Raw genomic sequence first — 18,131 nt, forward strand, 5'->3', positions numbered from 1 at the left:
GAAATAAATTTATTGCTGTTGGTCAACATGGACTTCTACATACTGTACAAAGATATCTGTAAAAACATCTTCGAAATATTTGTCTAGCATTTTTACGCATTGCAATGAAACAACTATGATGCTGTAAACAGGACCCATTTCTTACAAAAATTTGAATTAAATGTAATATTAAAAATTAATATAGAAAATAATACAAAAATTTATTCTCTTATGTACCAAGATTATGTTAATTTCGCTGCCTATTATTGTAGCTTTCAATGCAAGTAACAACAATTGCCGTGACGTGGCTACAATCATAACATACTCTTTAGCACCTCTTAACTCAAAGACGATGCTATTAGCATTAAGAACAATTTTTATACAATATTATTTATATTTAACATAAATTGTATCATGTATCTATAGATTTTATCACATTTTTTTTATTATAAATATTATATTTTTATAAGTTTTATGCATTACGTCTGTTTCACGAGATACTCGTAGTAAAACTCAAGTAAAAGACAACTAAATTACAAAGTGAGAGCGTAACACAAATAAAGTGCCAAATTACGCTCTTTACACAGATTTTCACATTTACACAGTGATTTTACACAGCTTTGTGTAAAGTCTGGTAAAAACACCGTGCTGCGCAAATAAACAATACAAAAGTTTAAATTCAAACCAAAATATCTGATTACACATCAACACATGTTTTACTTGAAGTAAAAATGTATGAGTAACGTCTGTGTAGCGATTTCAAATTTCGACAGGAATGTTACGCTCTCTCAGACGCTCACATTTACTCGAAAATTTGCTTGTGAAATGCACTTGTGTATACACAGTGTTTCTCAAAGTCACTACAAGTAGCTCGGGGAACAGACCTATTATGAAAAGTTAATTAGCATGTAAAATTTCAAATCATTTCGGATAAATTTTACATCTGACATTTAGCGACAAATATGTGGCATCACTGACATTTTGTACACAGTAGCTCCGCAAAGTCAGTTGTCGTGAATTGTGTCGTCTTTCGTACTTCGTGCTTTACGTGGTTTCTTCTTTTCTTTTGAAGTTTTGTTACATTTTAAGTTGCTTCATTGTAATATTAAAATAATAACAAAATCATTATTAACAGTTTTAAGGATTTGTGCTGAAATTTGGATATCCAAATATATACATAAATATTACATAAAATGAACATTCCCAACGAATATATAACGAAAACGGAAGATGTGGCGGACCAGGTAAATGAAAGTGCAAGATTATTTTCAAATCAGTACTGCAATTATGGAACAAGTTCATAGAAATGCAAAAATATTAAGAAATAAATTTATTTATTAAATTTCAACAATACCAGCTGTGATTGGTATTTAAATGAAGAGGGAAATTGAAACTGTCAACGTCATCGAGGTCGTTTTCATACAGTGTTAATACATGGCATTCGTGGTTATTACCGGTGTGAAAATGTTTTATTTTATGTCTGCTACATAAACTATAAAAAAACAATACTCTTGATTTGAATATAAGTATGTTTTCTGTATTTTACAATATTTATATTAGCCAACTAAAGAGGATATCGAGTGATATCGTGCGTCTATTGTGTTGGCAAAAAATTTAATTTTTTTTTTCTATTATAACTTGCTCCAATGCCACTTTCTCTTTTAATAAATATCTAACAGCTGCCTTTTGGCTAAATTATATTATCTTTACTAAATTTTAATAAGAGAAATAAAGCATATGCAATATGTGTTAACACTTATTTTAAATAATAATAATTCATTTGCATGATAAGTGAAAAAAATTTCTTATTTTTACTAATGAGATTGCATTCAAAGCAATAATTTTGTTAATTTATTATTATGGCTTTCTAATCGAAAACCAAATTTCCATATCGAATGCATTGCACATGTGCTCACAACATGAAATTATATTATAACAATCAAATATTAAAATTATTAGAAAAACTTGTTATACAGGTTGTAGTCGCTCACTTAAAATCTCTCTAGAAAATATACTTTTATTTATTTATAAATGCAGGAAATAATTATTGAAAATGCAATTTCATTGAAATTAATATATTACAAAAAATCTCAGCTGTTACAAAATTCATTATCAATTAAACATTCAAATACATTGATATTTTAGTATAAAGAGACACGTCACATTGTTAAACATAAATGATAGAAAGCTTCGTGTACAAAAAATATTTTAATAAAACTCAAGAAGCTAAAAAGAAATTCAAAAACAACTTTAACCTTAAATATCACCCTTCCCCTGCATACTCAAATTTTAGCATACCCCCCTAGTGTTTTGCAAACAATATGTTACATTTATTTTTTTTTAGTATAAATCAAGGTTTATTTTTTATGGTATAATTTTAAAAATTATTAAAATAATTATTCAAATTACGGAAATAATACATATATTAAAGTAAATTATTTTATTTTATTTATTTTTCAATAATTTAATCAGTACCAAATGACGATGGGAATACAGTAATAATAGCTTATCTAAATTTAAAGGGTGTTGAATAAACTTAATATCTATTAAATTAAAGAAAAAAGTATTTAATAATAAATATATAAATTTCTAAACTTCTTGTAGAAAGAAGAAGTAAAGCAAAACTATAAAATTGCTTGTGTGACCTCTTTGGGAGAAGTTGAACGGCCCTTGGTCGTCTTCGTCGCTCCAGGCTCCGGGATGTAGACCCAACCGTTTTTAGTACTTTAAAATTTATCTCATTTAATGAATAACGCTCAGTAAATAAAAATATACTTGGGTGCCTTTGTCACTGCAATACTATTTTGGATATTTTGAAATAGAATAAAAAATAACATAAATAAATAGTAATTGGCATAACGACTAAAGGACCCTTATCGAACGAAGACACTTAGTGCTTCTAAAGGACACTAAAATATCTACATATATACAATCTAAATCTTAGCAGTAATCTTCTAAAGATCAAATTGCAACCGTCAGGGGAGGTGTGCAGATCTGAGATCAGTTATCGTGTAATCTGATGAAGTGATAAACAATAATCCAGTCTAAGCATAGAGAGGGGTTATGAAGAAACCTCGCAGTTAATAGAGAGTATTTAGTTTGTGATTCCCATTCACTAGCTTAATGCTGAATCTTATTTTAGATTATATTAATTTTCTCCATAAACTTTAACTGTCATTATCACTTTTTTTTCCAAAGCAAATCCCACTACAATTTGCCATTATCTTGCTTACCCACAATTTGGTCAAGTCAACTACATTATAGTGTTAAGCCTCCTAGTTTCTTTAAAACTATCTAATAAACATATTTTTCACATGTTGGATTCATCCCCACTTTAGAGTTACTAGAAGTTCCTCAAAACTCTACTCTATATTGTCCAGATTGATTTTAAAATAGCTTTATAAATTCTTAGTTTATTTTTAGACTGAATTGAGATTAGTGTCAGAGGACCCCAACACACATAGTTTAGAAAAATCAATGCTTTAATTTCCTGTTCTGCAAAATCAGGATTAAGGAAACCACTGAGTTATAACAACGCTCTTAACAATTTTAATAATAAATTTATTCTTTCATATGATTTTTTAAAGAATGACTTGCATATTCAAATCTTGTATTATTAAACATTACGCAAAATAGAAGTTGGCCGGTAGTTTCGATATCTGCTTTTTTTATTTACACACTTATAAATTTTGTTTCATATTATCTCTATTTTCACGGACTTTATAATTACAGGCATAAAAAAATTAATTTTTAATAAGTTTCTATATACTAAAATATGCATAATTAATTTACTATATATTTTTTAATCGGTAGGTCATAAGGCGTGGTAAAAATATATTACCTACAGTGGCACGGCTCTGCTTAATAGCCACATTCTTTGAAGATGGTCTGCGTATGTACTTCCAATGGAACGAACAGAGGGAATATATGGATATGAGTTGGGGCTGTGGAAAATTTTTAGCGACTGTATTTGTTTTAGTGAATTTAATTGGACAACTGGGTGGCTGTGGAATGGTCATTGCTAGATTTAGGGTTGACATTGCTGTTGGCATTTTATTCTTTATTGTTGTATTGCAGGTAAGAAATTTTCTAAATTTTATTATATATATGTATATAAATTAAATTTAATTAATTTTTTTTTTTTTAATTATGAAGACAATAGCTTATTCGATTTTATGGGATATTCAATTCCTTTTACGTAATTTGGCACTTATTGGCGCCCTGCTGCTGGTGTTAGCTGAATCGAGAGTTGAGGGACGAAGTTTATTTGCTGGAGTTCCATCTCTTGGCGATAATAAACCCAAAAATGTTATGCAACTCGCTGGACGTATTTTGCTAGCATTCATGTTTATTACATTAATTCGTTTTGAACTTAGCTTCTTACAGGTATGAATATTTCTATAATATATTAATATAATTAGTAATGATATATTTTTGTTGCTTTATATCTGTAGATTGTACAAGACATAATTGGTTCTATATTAATGGTTCTGGTAACGATTGGCTACAAAACAAAATTGTCTGCACTCATACTTGTAGCTTTATTGAGTATTTTAAATTTGTATCATAACGCGTGGTGGACGATTCCTTCCTATAAGCCACTTAGAGACTTTCTTAAATATGACTTTTTCCAGGTAAATATTTTTATTTAATTAAGCGTCATACGTTTTTTTGTAATTACTGTTTTATTTTTTATTACTTAGACCCTCTCTGTCATTGGCGGTTTACTAATGATAGTGTCTTTGGGACCCGGTGGTGTATCGATGGATGAACATAAAAAGAAATGGTAGATTTTACGCACAATGCAAAATATACTTTTTATTGAAAAGATTGTAAAAGCTTGTTGTTCGTGACATGTGACTAAGAACTTTTTATAAAAAACAAAATATATAATTGACCATAAAATGGAAAATAATTAAAAGAATTTAAGTTTAAGTAATAAATATAATTTAGGCCGACTTTGTGGCTTATGATTATGCCGTTAAGAAATTCCTTTTTATACATACTTCCGCATTTGTAAAAAAAAAACTCAACATGATAATATTATATATAAATAGATAATTTTAATAAGCCTGTGGATTTGTGACTTGTTTATCTTGTATGCGTACTTTTTATTTTTTATTTGATTTTAATTGCAATAATGTTTTGTATCATATATTTTAAACATTACTGTATATAAATTTTTAAATAGATCTTTTAGAAAAATTCACTTTTATAATTCCAATAAAATTTATAAATTTTTTTTTTAAATATTGTTCTTCCATATCCTCCGCGGTATCTCTTTATTTTTGTATTTATGTAAAAGATCATTTTAATTGCTTTTTAAGAACAACAATTCATTTATATTGTGTTTTTATAATTGCTTAGGATGCAAAACATTTTTTTAATATATGTTTTTTTTTATTATTGTATAAGACGAATTGTAAAATGTAAACTGCAACTTTAAACAAGAATTTTAAAATGAGAAAAACCAATAAATATTGTAAAACTTTTTTTTAATGTACTGTAAATGGTTTCATTTATTTTTTACATGATATGGAATTTGATAAGAATAATATTTTTTAAAAAAAAATTATATTGAAAAATATTGTATCAAATGGCTTTCCAAGCTAATTTAGGAGGATTCCATCCTTCTAGCACTTCAACTAACTCCTTGCCATGTCGGTATTACTGTGGATTATTTTTGTATTGATTTGTGATTCTCTACATATAAAAAAATATTAATGGAACCGAGGAGTGAACGTTTATATGTGTGAATGTGTGTAGTGATGTTTACAAAAATGAGATACGATTAAGAATTTTAAAAGACGACCATTTACTGGAGTATATATAAAAACAGTATTCTTTTGTTAGCAACTCTCGTTCGCCTTATTATTTTACAGATGAAAATTTGCTGAGATTGGAAAGATAAAATATAAAAATGAAATTCTTTAATATTGAGCCTTGATAAAATGGTATGTCTTATGATGTATAAGAAGAAAAGACCATAGTAAGAGGTCGGAGTGCATTCATAGCCTATTATTTAATAATAAGTTAGGTTTCAAGAGTGGTCAAGCCGCGAAGCCATTTCGTTTATTTTATTTGATTTTTTATGCAGCAACTCCTTAACTTTTTTTAAGCAACTCCAAGTAAATAACAAAAGAAGCATTTAAAAAGTATATAGCGAAGAAGTGTTAGAGGACCTCTAAGAACAAAAATCTAATAAAGAAAAGAAAGCGACTGAACCAACAGATGTTATCTATTTACACTAATAAATAGTTGTAGTTATTTTTGTAGCTCGGGGGGATCTGAATTACTTAACGAATACATGGGTTATGATGTGGATGGGTAATGGCTTTCTGAGAGAGAAGGGGATTGTTAGGGAGTTGTGGTGGATTGTTAGGTAGTTGTGGTGGATTGTTAGGGAGTTGTCATGGATTGGGGATATAAATTGAATTCAACCAGGATCAAGACGAAAAAACCTGACAATTTTAATGGGGTGGGTCCAAAAGTCGATTGAATTAAAATTTATATGTGCGGTGATGCAGGAGAACAGATAGTTGACATCAAGGGGTGTAGAACTACAGTTTGGGCATAAATTAAAAATTGACGTATATATGCAAGATAAGTAACTGTTTACCACATGCCTAATCCTGATCTAAATTGGCATACGACAATTCCAACTGCACGGGGAAGTCGTCGCACAGCAACCGTGGTCTCGAAGAGAATACTGCATCTGTGTGCTGGGCTGTAACTCCATGCTTATGTTTGATATCATTGATGTTAACTCTATTGTAAAAAGTGCAGATATATCTATGATATCAAGACAGGGATCAACGAATGTATTTTGAAGCGAAGGCTCAACTGTACATGACGTATTGCTTGAGCAGCAGTTGATTGTGTTATTTTGCAAGAAACTAGGTAAATTCTGTATGAAGATAGTCAACATGCGATGGCAGCTGACTGTAATCCCCAAAGCTGTGATCTTTGCAATGTTTTGACAAGATTGGATGTTATTCCATTATGTTTTGCTGTGTTGTGGGTTCTGAAGCTACATATGCCGGTAAAGGACGTTCTATTATTATGCCCAATGGACATATAGTTGCCAGCAAAAAGGTAATGACACCAACCTTTACCAGTTCATCCGTTAAGATATATTAATAAATTTAACATCAAATTACATAATACATAATTAACTAACAACTGTTGTGTGGTGTCGTTTTTTTTTATCAGAAAGATTGGTTTTAAGATACTGAGAAGATTATATCTTCGTTAATATTGAAAGTGCCGCCAAACTGAATCTGCGGTGTCATACTTTTAAATCATTATTAATAAAAATGATTCGATCCTGCCAGACAATAACGTATACAGAGTTCTTATTCCTGATAATCACAATGATATCTATCGATCCGTCATTAATTCTCTCTCATTCAGAAGTTTTGCGGTTTCTTTTGGCACAAAGAAATCCGCGGAGCAATAACTATAATTTACTATGATTTCAAAATTTGAAGCACATTAGATATGCAAAACCTTAAAGCAGAATAGTAATCCAGTACTGTCAGGTCTACACCCCAAAGTCACTCATCTCTTCTGATCATCACCTATCCCAATCAGATCTAAATCCCAAAGCCACTCATCTCTTCTGACCATCACTTATCCCAATCAGATCTACACCCCAAAGCCACTCATACCTTCTTATGATCATCCACTCATCTGTTCTGACGATCATCCACTGATCTGTTCTGACGATCACCCACTCATCTGTTCTGACGATCACCCACTCATCTGTTCTGACGATCACCCACTCATCTGTTCTGACGATCACCCACTCATCTGTTCTGATGATCACCCACTCATCTGTTTTGACGATCACCCACTCATCTGTTCTGACGATCACCCACTCATGTGTTCTGAAGATCACCTATTCCAATCAAGTTACAAGAAGGTGAAGTGACCAGGTTTCTTCGCCTGGACAATGTTGAATTAAATTAAAATTCTCATCCACCCTACTTCAACTCCTCCTTCTATATTCCCCCTCCCCTTCCGCTTCGTCTTGTGAACTTTGCATTTTATCTGCTTTACAGGTCCCAAGGGGTTGCTACAACAACAACAATAGTTATATAATGTATAATAAATTAGTTTATATTTTTCTTTAATGCTATAAACAACAAATATTAATTAATTTATATAAAAACAATTTGAGTCTCACAATTGAAAAGCCTATTTAATTGGTTATTTATTTTCGAATTTATTTGTTTTATATGCACAATCGTTCCTCAATCGAATTACACCTTTTCGCTAAATTATTATTATTACTGTACGAACAACAAATTTATTCTTGGATTTAAATAATATTTATAATTATCTTTACGTTTAGAAGCGTTGATGTTTTACACAAATCTTTTTCAATTTTGCTTCTGTGCAGTGCTACAAGTGGATTTTGTTTAAGCTAAAGCGGCAGCACCCGAGATGATTTCAATCAATTCACGGGTGATGACAGCTTGTCTGGTACGATTGAATGTAAGTGTAAGTTTCTCAATCATTTCACCAGCATTCTTGGACGCGTTGTCCATGGCAGTCATACGTGAAGATTGCTCTGAGCAAGCACCTTCCTTCATTGCAAAGAATAAAAGTGATGCCAATGAAAATTCCAAATAGCTTTGAATGACTTCAGAATCAAGTGAATCGTAAACTGTAAGCTTCTCTGATTTCGTTACAACTGGAGCGCTATAGATTGGCATAGAAGAGCACTGGTATGACACTACCGATTTAAATTTATTGTAAATTATTTTGCCTTCAGTGAAGTCATAACCAGTTTTAAGCACCTCAGCTGCAATACGAGATGCATCCAAGAAAGTTGGTGGCAAACGTCCTACTTCGTTGGCAACCATAAGAATATTTTTGCCATAGATACGTGACAAGATTGAACGTGATTTATCACCAACCAAGAATAACATGGTATTTTTATCGTCTACGGCTAGCTCACCTCGGATTGTACGAGCAACACCAGTATGTACTGCACCGCAGAGACCACGATCTGAGGTCATGGCAATTAGTAGTTTTTTAGGTTCAGCTGTTTCCTCGGCTTTAATTTCGGTTTTTTCGAAAAACTGTTGAGCACCAATTCCATATGGACGAGCTGCTTTTAAATCACGCTCAGCGCGAGAGTACTTGGCAGCTGATACCATTTTCATGGATTGCGTAATTTTTTGTATATTCTTAACAGACTTCAGTCGTATCGAGATGGCTTTTAATGTGGCCATACCACGCTGTTGTTGCGCTTGGATTGTTGCTTCCAAGGCTAACGGAGCCAACAGAGTTGCGCGCTGCATCATCATTTCGATATCTGAACTCTTACGGCGTGCAAAAAACTGAAATCATATATAAAAATAAATTAATTCTGTAAATTTTAATTTTTAATGGTTATGCAAACCGCAGAAAATTACCAAATTTTCACGACACGACTGAACAGTGACAGAACTATAGTGTTAAAAACTTCCCATTATGTAAGTAAACAGTGTTGGGAAATAAGAAAAGTAACCAAGAAGGGTAATTTCTTATGATTTGGCAGCACTGTTTTATTAATAAATTAATAAACATTAATATTTATTATTAATAAATTAATATTAATAAATTTTTTATTTTTAAGAATAATAATTATAATATATAATATAAAAATTTAAGTAAAAATTAATTAAATGGTTTTTAAAGTGCAAATTTGAGGCCGAACAGAAGGCACTGACAGTTTGAAAGATGTGGCAGCACTCTTGCATAAAAAAATGTTTGTACTTGTCAACTATTTCTTCATTGCACTCCTCAATATTGTTTTCGTTGCCACAAATCCGACTCAATGACGAATCCTGAGCAAGATGAGCTGTGTCCACCTTCAACAGATGATGATGAATTAACTTTACCACGTGCCAGCATTAATAAGATTATAAAAGAATTGGTTCGAAGATAATTTTACTGTGACATAAAACATTTTGTAAATATTAAATTATGCATTTTAGGTACCTAATGTGAGAGTAGCTAATGAAAGCAGAGAATTGTTATTAAATTGTTGCACAGAATTTATTCATTTAATAAGTTCTGAATCAAATGAAGTTTGTAATCAGCGTAACAAAAAAACCATAAATGCAGAGCATGTATTAGAAGCGTTAGATCGCTTGGGTTTCCGCGATTATAAACAAGAAGCTGAAGCTGTTTTGAATGACTGCAAAGAAGTAGCAGCTAAACGAAGAAGACAAAGCACTCGTCTTGAAAACCTTGGGATTCCAGAGGAAGAGCTGCTACGCCAACAACAGGAACTTTTCGCGAGAGCCAGAGAAGAACAGGAACGCGAAGAACAACAGCAGTGGATAAATATACAAGCAACTGCACAACAAAGTGCTGAGGTTATGAATAGACAAATGCAGAAAGACGACGAAGATGATGATTACTAAAGTTAAGTGATAGTATAGACATCTAGTTAGTTTTTAATTCACAGATATAAGTTTTAGTGTATGTTTATATGTGTGTACCGTAATATAAAACAGGCTCACTGGAGTAAATAACAGTGAGCTGGCTCAATGTGAAAACATTTTAAAAAAAATTTGTTTTAATTTGTACTATAGTTCTTCTTTCTTTATATTATTAAGTTTAAGTGTCTCCATTTGTTTTTCCAGCAGTATATTAGACAAATCTTCTGTAGTATTGCAATTGTATAAATATTCACCTGGTAAGTATTTTCCTAATAATTCAGTATGCGTATTCCAAAATTGGTTTCGTATCATATCCTCATGCATTGGCACAATAAGTTGACCAATACAATCATCGGGATTTGTACGTACACGTTTTCTTAGTAATATTGTGCCTTTGCGAAACATGGTTGGCAAATTGTTATAGTTGATGCCAAATTTAGAAAACAATAATTCATTTTTATCTGACGAAATTGTACCACGCAATTCGGCTTCTGCTTCCCTGGCAGTAAGACCAGCTTGCTGCACAAGATTCCAAAAAGCTGTATTGTATAAATTATTGATATGAACATCAGCCTGTCGCCAACTCAAATAGTCTCGTAAATTTTGATCTGAGGGATAGAGCACAACACGACCATCAAAACAAGGAGGGTACTGCAATTTCGTGTTTGGTAAAAACATCATCCAGTTCATGACGTAAGCAGATGTAAACAGACTTGTTACATATGAAAGCAATTTAGAAGCACGTCGATTATAAATGTTCGATTCTTTTCGGAACACAAAAGAATACTCATCGCTTTGTCCAAAAGAGAGCACTATGTCGCGGAATTCGGTCATAACAGTCATGGCAGCGTAGTTCATTAAATTCAGTGCTATTTGTGAAATATGTTATTATTTTAATATAAAATATTTAGCTTAACTAAATACCATTTTCGTCATTTGGCTTTTCAAAGTTGTGTATTTTGGAAAACTTATGAAATCCTTTGCCATCAACGCGTACAACGATCCATACATTTGGTAGAATGTTGTCCTCCCGTTCATAGGTTTTTACATATTCATAACGACTGCAAGCCATTTTACTTGTATGGAAACATTTAATTAATTCTGTAATAATTTTGTTTTTAAGTATTTTACATGCCGGCATTTATTTTATTTATTGTAAATTGCTGCTTAGTTTAAAACCGCACATTGTTAAAACATTTTGTCAATTTTTACAGGGTGCTAATTTTTTTAAATGCTGTGTAAGTCGTGTGCGAGTTCAAGTAAATTGAGGCAAAATAAATAATTTTCTTTTTTTTTACGGGCTAATTAGTCAAACAAAATTATTTTTAAAAAATTTTTTGGTCATTAAAACAATAAATTGGTAAAGTAAATTAAACTTTCCTAGGGATTTTTTAGATTGTACTTTAGGTAAATATTTACTTATTTTTTTATTGCACTTATTTATTATTTTTGGTTAAAAGTTTTCAAATTTATTTATTATCTAATAAAATTTTCAAAATGATATTACCTAGTTTACCTAATTTTTATCTAATTTACCCTACTCGAAATTTTGGTAAATACCAACACGACATAATTTACTATATCCCTCAATTTACTAGAACTCGCAAACGGCCTATATATTCAATTTTTTTATGTGATATATTATTAAGTGAAGTTTATAAAAAAGTACAAAAGTTTTATGAGCTGCATAAATGAGCTCATTATAATGTGAACATTCACTTCTTAATATAAATGAGCAAGTGCCGAAATGAGACAGTGTGAATGCAATATTACGGATCACTTTGTTATGAAATAAGTTAAAATCGTATTAAATTTTATATAAAAATCAGACAGATTTATATATAATCTATATATATAGTTTTCCTGGATGAAAAAAAAATTTCGCACAAAATGTAATGATATATCACTGTTATAAAATCTAGGACGCGTGCGAATTAGGTTAAGTTGATGCTAAACGAAATAGGAGATTTCGTTTAAAAATTGGGATTTTTTGCACTGCACACATTTAGCCATTTATCAACACGTATCGACACTACATTATCGGCACAACTTAGAATTTCCCTCATTTAGAACGCAACTTAGGTCGTGCGCGAGTTAGGCTAAGTTGATGCTAAACCAAATGGGAGATTTTTTGGGATTTTTTGCACTGCACACATTTTGCCATTTATCAACACGTATCGACACATCACTACATTATCGGCACAACTTAGTATTTCCCTCATTTAGAACGCAACTTAGCCTAACTCGCACACGACCTTAGCCTATCTCGCACACGTCCCTAAAATAAAAACAAAATTAAAAAGAATATAAATAAGAATTTCAAGATATTTTGTATATAATCAATCGAGATCTTTTTTAAAACAACTACATATAGGAAATAACTATTGCAATTAAAACTACTACATATTTAGGACGTGTGCGAGTTAGGCTAAGTTGATGCTAAACCAAATGGGAGATTTTTTGGGATTTTTTACACTGCACACATTTAGCCATTTATCAACACGTATCGACACATCACTACATTATCGGCACAACTTAGTATTTCCCTCATTTAGAACGCAACTTAGCCTAACTCGCACACGACCTTAGATCGTGCGTAAGTTCTAGTAAATTGAGGAAAATAGTAAATTATATCGGTATGGTAGCGAATGTTGATGTTTACCAGAATTTGGGGTAAGGTAAATTAGATAAAAATTATGTAAATTATGTAATATCATTGTGAAAATTTCATAAGATGTTTAATAAATAAATTTGAAAATTTTTAACCAAAAATAATAAATAAGTGCAATAAATCATTAAATAAATATTTACATAAGTGTAGTGCAAAAAATCCCTAGGAAATTTCAAATAACTTTACCTCAACTTACTCGAACTCGCACACGGTCATTGTTATTGATACCATCATCCATGCAAAAGTATAAACAATTTCTAGCTTCAATATTTAAAAATTGCAACTATGTAACTGTCAAATATTTTATCATTTTTTCTGTTCCTTTTTAATTGAACGTTTTTCATAGTGCTTAATTGAGAGTTTGCATAGAAGGTTCGGGATTTAGGCGTGAGTTTAAATCAATAAAAATAATACTTTGCGTTTCGAAAAAATATTAATTAAATTTAAAAACAAATAAGATTTCACAAAACAATTAAATTAATTGAATTGTGTTCGTACGTTTTAAGCAAATACTTTTTCAATTATTATTGCTTTAATCGTGTTTCAAAATGGCTATGCCCGGCGCTGAAGATATAAAGAAACTTAAGGGCTTCATTGAATTTGTGCAAGCAAATCCTACAATACTAAATGTACCACAATTAGATTTTGTTAAAAAATTTATTGAGGGCTTCGGTGGAAAAATTCCTGATGGTGATTTTAAGATGCCTACTGGAGGGTAAATCAATTTTGCTTTCATTAATATTCATATATAGTTCTATCTCTTTTCTTAAAATAGAAAATGCCCATTTGCCGGTAGTGCTGAATCGGATCCCAAGGTCAGTGAAGAATCTGATTCTGAAGTTGAAGAAATTGCCTCAGATTCTGAATCGGAAATTGAATTGGATAATGAAGGTAATAAAATTAAAAACGATAAACTATTTAAATAGTAGAAATCAATATAATGTATAAACAGTGTAACGAAAAAAAAATTTTATATTGTAGCTGTTCTTTTTGTTCCTTTATTTATTTTTTTTTAATTAAATATGTTAATTGATTAAGTGCATAGTCAAAAGTCGTTCAGTTTTAATTCAGGGGTCAGTTTTTGTCTATATTTAGAATGTATTTATTATTTATATTTAATAAGATTGTGTGTCGTTTTATAATATATATAGAAATATTTTAATATATTTACACATATACATATTCAGATTTAACTATATATTATATACAATTTTTACGATAATATTTATTTTTGTTTTTTTTTTAATTTAGGAGTTATCGAAGGAGATGATGTTACAGATTTAATTATGGGAGATTCTAGCAAAACACCAACTGAAGAGGAGGTTGATCAAGCTAGTGCCATACGTTCTGAGGCCGCCCAAGCTTATTCTGAGCAGAAATTCCAAGAAGCAATTGATCTTTACACAAAAGCTATTGAGTTAAATCCTGGAAATGCACTTTTCCATGCTAAACGCGGTCAAGCATTCTTAAAGTTGCAAAAGCCGGTTGCTTGCATTCATGATTGCGACAAAGCATTGGAGTTAAATTGTGATTCAGCAGCTGCTTATAAGTTCCGTGGTAGAGCACATCGTTTGTTAGGTAATTGGGAAAGTGCTGCAAAAGATTTGCGTCAAGCTTGTAAATTAGATTTCGACGAAGAAGCTAATGATTGGTTAAGTGAAGTAACACCAAATGCCAAGAAAATTGAACAACATCGCGTTAAGTTAGAGCGCAAGAAGTTAGAAAAAGCTCGTAAAGTTCAAGAAGCAGCAGTGCGTGCTGCACAGAAACGAAGAGAACGTCAACAGAAAGAACAAGCTAAAAGTGGTAATGCTGGTGATGGTTTTGCTGGCGGTTTTCCAGGCGGGTTCCCAGGTGGTGTACCATCTTTCAATGGTTCACAGTTTAATGATTTCATGTCGAACGCAAAGGATCCAGAAGTTCAAGCTGCGTTTGAGGACATAATGAAAAATCCAGCAAACATCGAGAAATATAAATCAAATCCCAAAATTGCTAAACTAATTGCTATGATACAAGGCATGAAAGGTGGTTCTGGTGGATTTCCAAACTTTGGTGGTTTTCCCGGTTTCCCAGGCGGAGCTCCAGATGACGGAGCAAACGGTAAAGAAACACCTACTGCGGAACCTAAGAAACCTGAACCGAAGAAACCCGATTTCATGGATGATGGGTTGGATTAGAATTAAAAGAAAGTTTTTTTCTCGTAAGTTTTTTTTTTATTACCAAGCACTGGTCAAATAACATTTTGTTCTTTTAATAAAATTTTAAATATATGTATAATTTTTGGTTCACAAAAAATGTATCATTTTTGAAGGAATAAGTCTGCGTACGAAACGAAGTCTCGTGTCATATATAAAAAGTAACTTAAAAATTTGTATTAGAATTGTAGTAATCCTATTAAAATGCTTTAATAATAAACACAATTTATGTATAATACATACATAAAAAATTTAATTATGATTATATATTAAGAGCTTATTGTCAATATAATGAAAACTTAGTTAACACTAAACAACGTTTCCTTATCGAATGCTTTAAATATATAATCGAAATTTAGTTTTTATAAATGAAGCAATAATTCAAAATAAACTGCATTTATACAAAAAAAAACATTAACATATTTATTATTTTTTGCAAAAATAATTTTGATTAAAATGTTAAACCCAAACTACATATAGAGTTCACGTAAAATCATTAAGTTTCATGTTAAACATATAATATCTATATGTTTTTAGAACCATAGAACTAAATTACTAATCAATATTAAGAGGAAGTATGGCATCGATTTTAAACTAGCAGAGGAATATATGATGTTCATAGTTTTGAAATCAATGATAATAAAAAAAACATATCTTAGTAGCATTAGTGGTTCATAATCAATCTACTTTTGTTTCAATAAAATTAATACTTGGATGATTGAATTATTTGTTTAAATCCAAAATGATTTCGAAGCCTATCAAACATAAAATATATTATATATATATATATATATATTATTATGAATTGTACGGGGGAACAACTTCTCCGTGTTATCTAGTAATCAAAATATATATATATATATATATTAATATATATTATGAATTTAGGGCATTGATTTTAAACTAGCAGAGGAATATTTTGATTTAGTTTCATTATTTTTGCAACGGTCTATAAGACTTAATAAAAAAGAACATATCTTAGAGCATCAGTGGTTTATGAATCAATCTCACTTTTGTTTCAATAAAACACTTAATAGCTTGGATGATTGAATTCTTATTTGTTATAGAAATTATTAAATGAGTTTCCAAGAAGCCTATTTCTAAACATAAAGGTTATTAGGTTAGAGAAGCCACAAAAATGAAGTTTTCACAGTTATTAATATAAAACAACATTCAATTCTAAGCAAAGGTATATGAATGCTGATTATAGATGAAAATACAAAGACAGATGGAGAAAGAATCTGTCATCTGAATCCGACATTGTAACAAAACTCATCCTTAATCAATGGAGTGAGCACAGAGGCATAAGGTCAAACATTTTCCTCTACATCAGCGGAGCCGCAACCTCGACAAAAGTCATTGTACGGTAGACCCAGTCTTAATACATCTCCTAACACGCTATAGCTTGTCAGCACCGATAGTGTAGTACTGTAGTACTAAAGGTTCCGCTTTAGTTAGTGTTGAAATCTGACAAATCTGACTGTTTACCTACCCAGGCTTTTTCAATTATTGCTATATGTTTTAATTTGAGTGTATTTCAGAACGTAGCTTGCATGCTTTAGTAAGTTCGTCAACCTTGCCTATGATGCCTCTGTATTCTGGTACACTTATAAGTTGGACACTGGCAACCTGAACCAACGCATTGAGATGAATCTGGTATTCTCAAACTATTAAGAATGTTGTCGAAGCGCTTACCAACTTGTTTTGACGTAATTAGCCTTCCAGCTAAATTTAGAGTAAAGGATGAAATTCAGATATTTGATAGTCGTTCGGATTGCAGCTATAACGCTGTATTAGTCCTCCAAAACGTAACCCTTTCGATGTCGAGGTAATAATCATGATTTTGAATAGTACTTCAAGAAATTTGATCAAAACTGTGAATAGGTTAAGAATTGAGAGATTTTATGATAGCGTTTGAGTATAAGTTGTTAAAAACGACTTGGATATTAAGAAAAATGGTAAGTGCTATGGTGTGGAGAGTAGTGCAGCATTAGTAATGTTCCTGATATATAAGTCAAGGTCCTTTAATTGATAGCTAAATATATAACAGACAGATTGGATACCTATAGGTGTATAAAGTCAGGATGAGTTGTTTTTGAAAAAAGTAAGTGTAAGTACTGCGAACTGCTCATGAGCGCAGAGGGAGAAATCACGCTCTACAAATTACTTGTCATGCCTGTCCTGCTGTATGGTGCAGAAGCTTGGACAATTACCAACAGCGTTGAGTAGATGTTAGGAGTATTTGAGAGAAAAATTCTTCAGAAGATCTACGGTATGAGCTATACCGCGACATTGACATAATTAAGTGCATTAAAATTCAGCGGCTTCGTTGGTTTGGCCATGTCGTGTGAATGGAAGAAAGTACTCCGGCTAGAAAGGTGTTTTATTCGGCATCTGCAGCTGGAAAACGCGTTAGAGGACGTCCGCAAATTCTTTGGAAGAACCAGGTGACCAACGATTTGGGGGTGCTCGATAGTACCAACTGGTACCTGCAACCAACTAATCGGGCTGGCTGACGGAGGCTACTCAACGTGGCCAAGGGCTTGTAAAGTAAATATTTTCTATTTTTTAGTATCTGGAAAGAGAAACGCACTACTGGCTGTCAAACTAATAAGTTGATATTACCATTGTATTAGAATCGCTCATGAGGGAAGTGTGCGAAATTTTCTAGAGGTATGCATTATTTTTAATAATTTCTCGTTTGTGGAAAGAGAAATTAAATTACTGACTGTTAAACTATTTCGTTGGTATTACCATGTGATTTTATATTATTAAGAGAATCGCTGACAAAAGACGGATGTTTAATGTTGGGTGTGTTAGGATCAAAGCATGGAGTTTCTTAAAGCA

At 31.5% G+C, this 18,131-nt stretch overlaps 5 protein-coding genes across 6 annotated transcripts; 3 read left to right on the forward strand and 2 right to left on the reverse strand.

Annotated features, from left to right (window-relative positions):
• Positions 1–985: 985 nt before the first annotated feature.
• LOC119671229 (surfeit locus protein 4 homolog) lies at positions 986–5,483 on the forward strand. The gene is made up of 5 exons (XM_038081767.1): positions 986–1,223; positions 3,793–4,056; positions 4,135–4,365; positions 4,434–4,613; positions 4,683–5,483. Exons 1-5 carry the CDS (start codon positions 1,173–1,175, stop codon positions 4,767–4,769), a joined length of 813 nt encoding a protein of 270 aa, XP_037937695.1. The 5' UTR covers positions 986–1,172; the 3' UTR covers positions 4,770–5,483.
• A 2,686-nt stretch (positions 5,484–8,169) lies between these two features.
• LOC119671230 (ATP synthase subunit gamma, mitochondrial) lies at positions 8,170–9,473 on the reverse strand. 2 transcript variants are annotated; one of them, XM_038081768.1, is made up of 2 exons: positions 9,405–9,473; positions 8,170–9,329 (listed from the first exon to the last, which is right to left on the reverse strand). In XM_038081768.1, the coding sequence occupies exon 2, from the start codon at positions 9,294–9,296 to the stop codon at positions 8,403–8,405; it is 894 nt and encodes a 297-aa protein (XP_037937696.1). In that variant the 5' UTR covers positions 9,297–9,329; positions 9,405–9,473; the 3' UTR covers positions 8,170–8,402. The 2 variants fall into 2 exon arrangements, with proteins under 2 accessions (XP_037937696.1, XP_037937697.1); XM_038081769.1 differs by having other exon boundaries at positions 9,392–9,416.
• Positions 9,474–9,676: 203 nt separating this feature from the next.
• Positions 9,677–10,549, forward strand: LOC119671232 (protein Dr1-like). The gene is made up of 2 exons (XM_038081771.1): positions 9,677–9,907; positions 9,969–10,549. The coding sequence occupies exons 1-2, from the start codon at positions 9,809–9,811 to the stop codon at positions 10,398–10,400; spliced, it is 531 nt and encodes a 176-aa protein (XP_037937699.1). The 5' UTR covers positions 9,677–9,808; the 3' UTR covers positions 10,401–10,549.
• Positions 10,549–11,594, reverse strand: LOC119671231 (probable tRNA(His) guanylyltransferase). Its single transcript, XM_038081770.1, has 2 exons — positions 11,343–11,594; positions 10,549–11,287 (listed from the first exon to the last, which is right to left on the reverse strand). The coding sequence occupies exons 1-2, from the start codon at positions 11,557–11,559 to the stop codon at positions 10,566–10,568; spliced, it is 939 nt and encodes a 312-aa protein (XP_037937698.1). The 5' UTR covers positions 11,560–11,594; the 3' UTR covers positions 10,549–10,565.
• A 1,839-nt stretch (positions 11,595–13,433) lies between these two features.
• On the forward strand, positions 13,434–15,687 carry LOC119671233 (hsc70-interacting protein 1-like). Its single transcript, XM_038081772.1, has 3 exons — positions 13,434–13,804; positions 13,865–13,980; positions 14,341–15,687. The coding sequence occupies exons 1-3, from the start codon at positions 13,638–13,640 to the stop codon at positions 15,264–15,266; spliced, it is 1,209 nt and encodes a 402-aa protein (XP_037937700.1). The 5' UTR covers positions 13,434–13,637; the 3' UTR covers positions 15,267–15,687.
• Positions 15,688–18,131: the final 2,444 nt, after the last annotated feature.

The sequence above is a fragment of the Teleopsis dalmanni genome, chromosome 1, assembly GCF_002237135.1.
Source record: "Teleopsis dalmanni isolate 2A chromosome 1, ASM223713v2, whole genome shotgun sequence".
Lineage (NCBI taxonomy): Eukaryota > Metazoa > Arthropoda > Insecta > Diptera > Diopsidae > Teleopsis > Teleopsis dalmanni.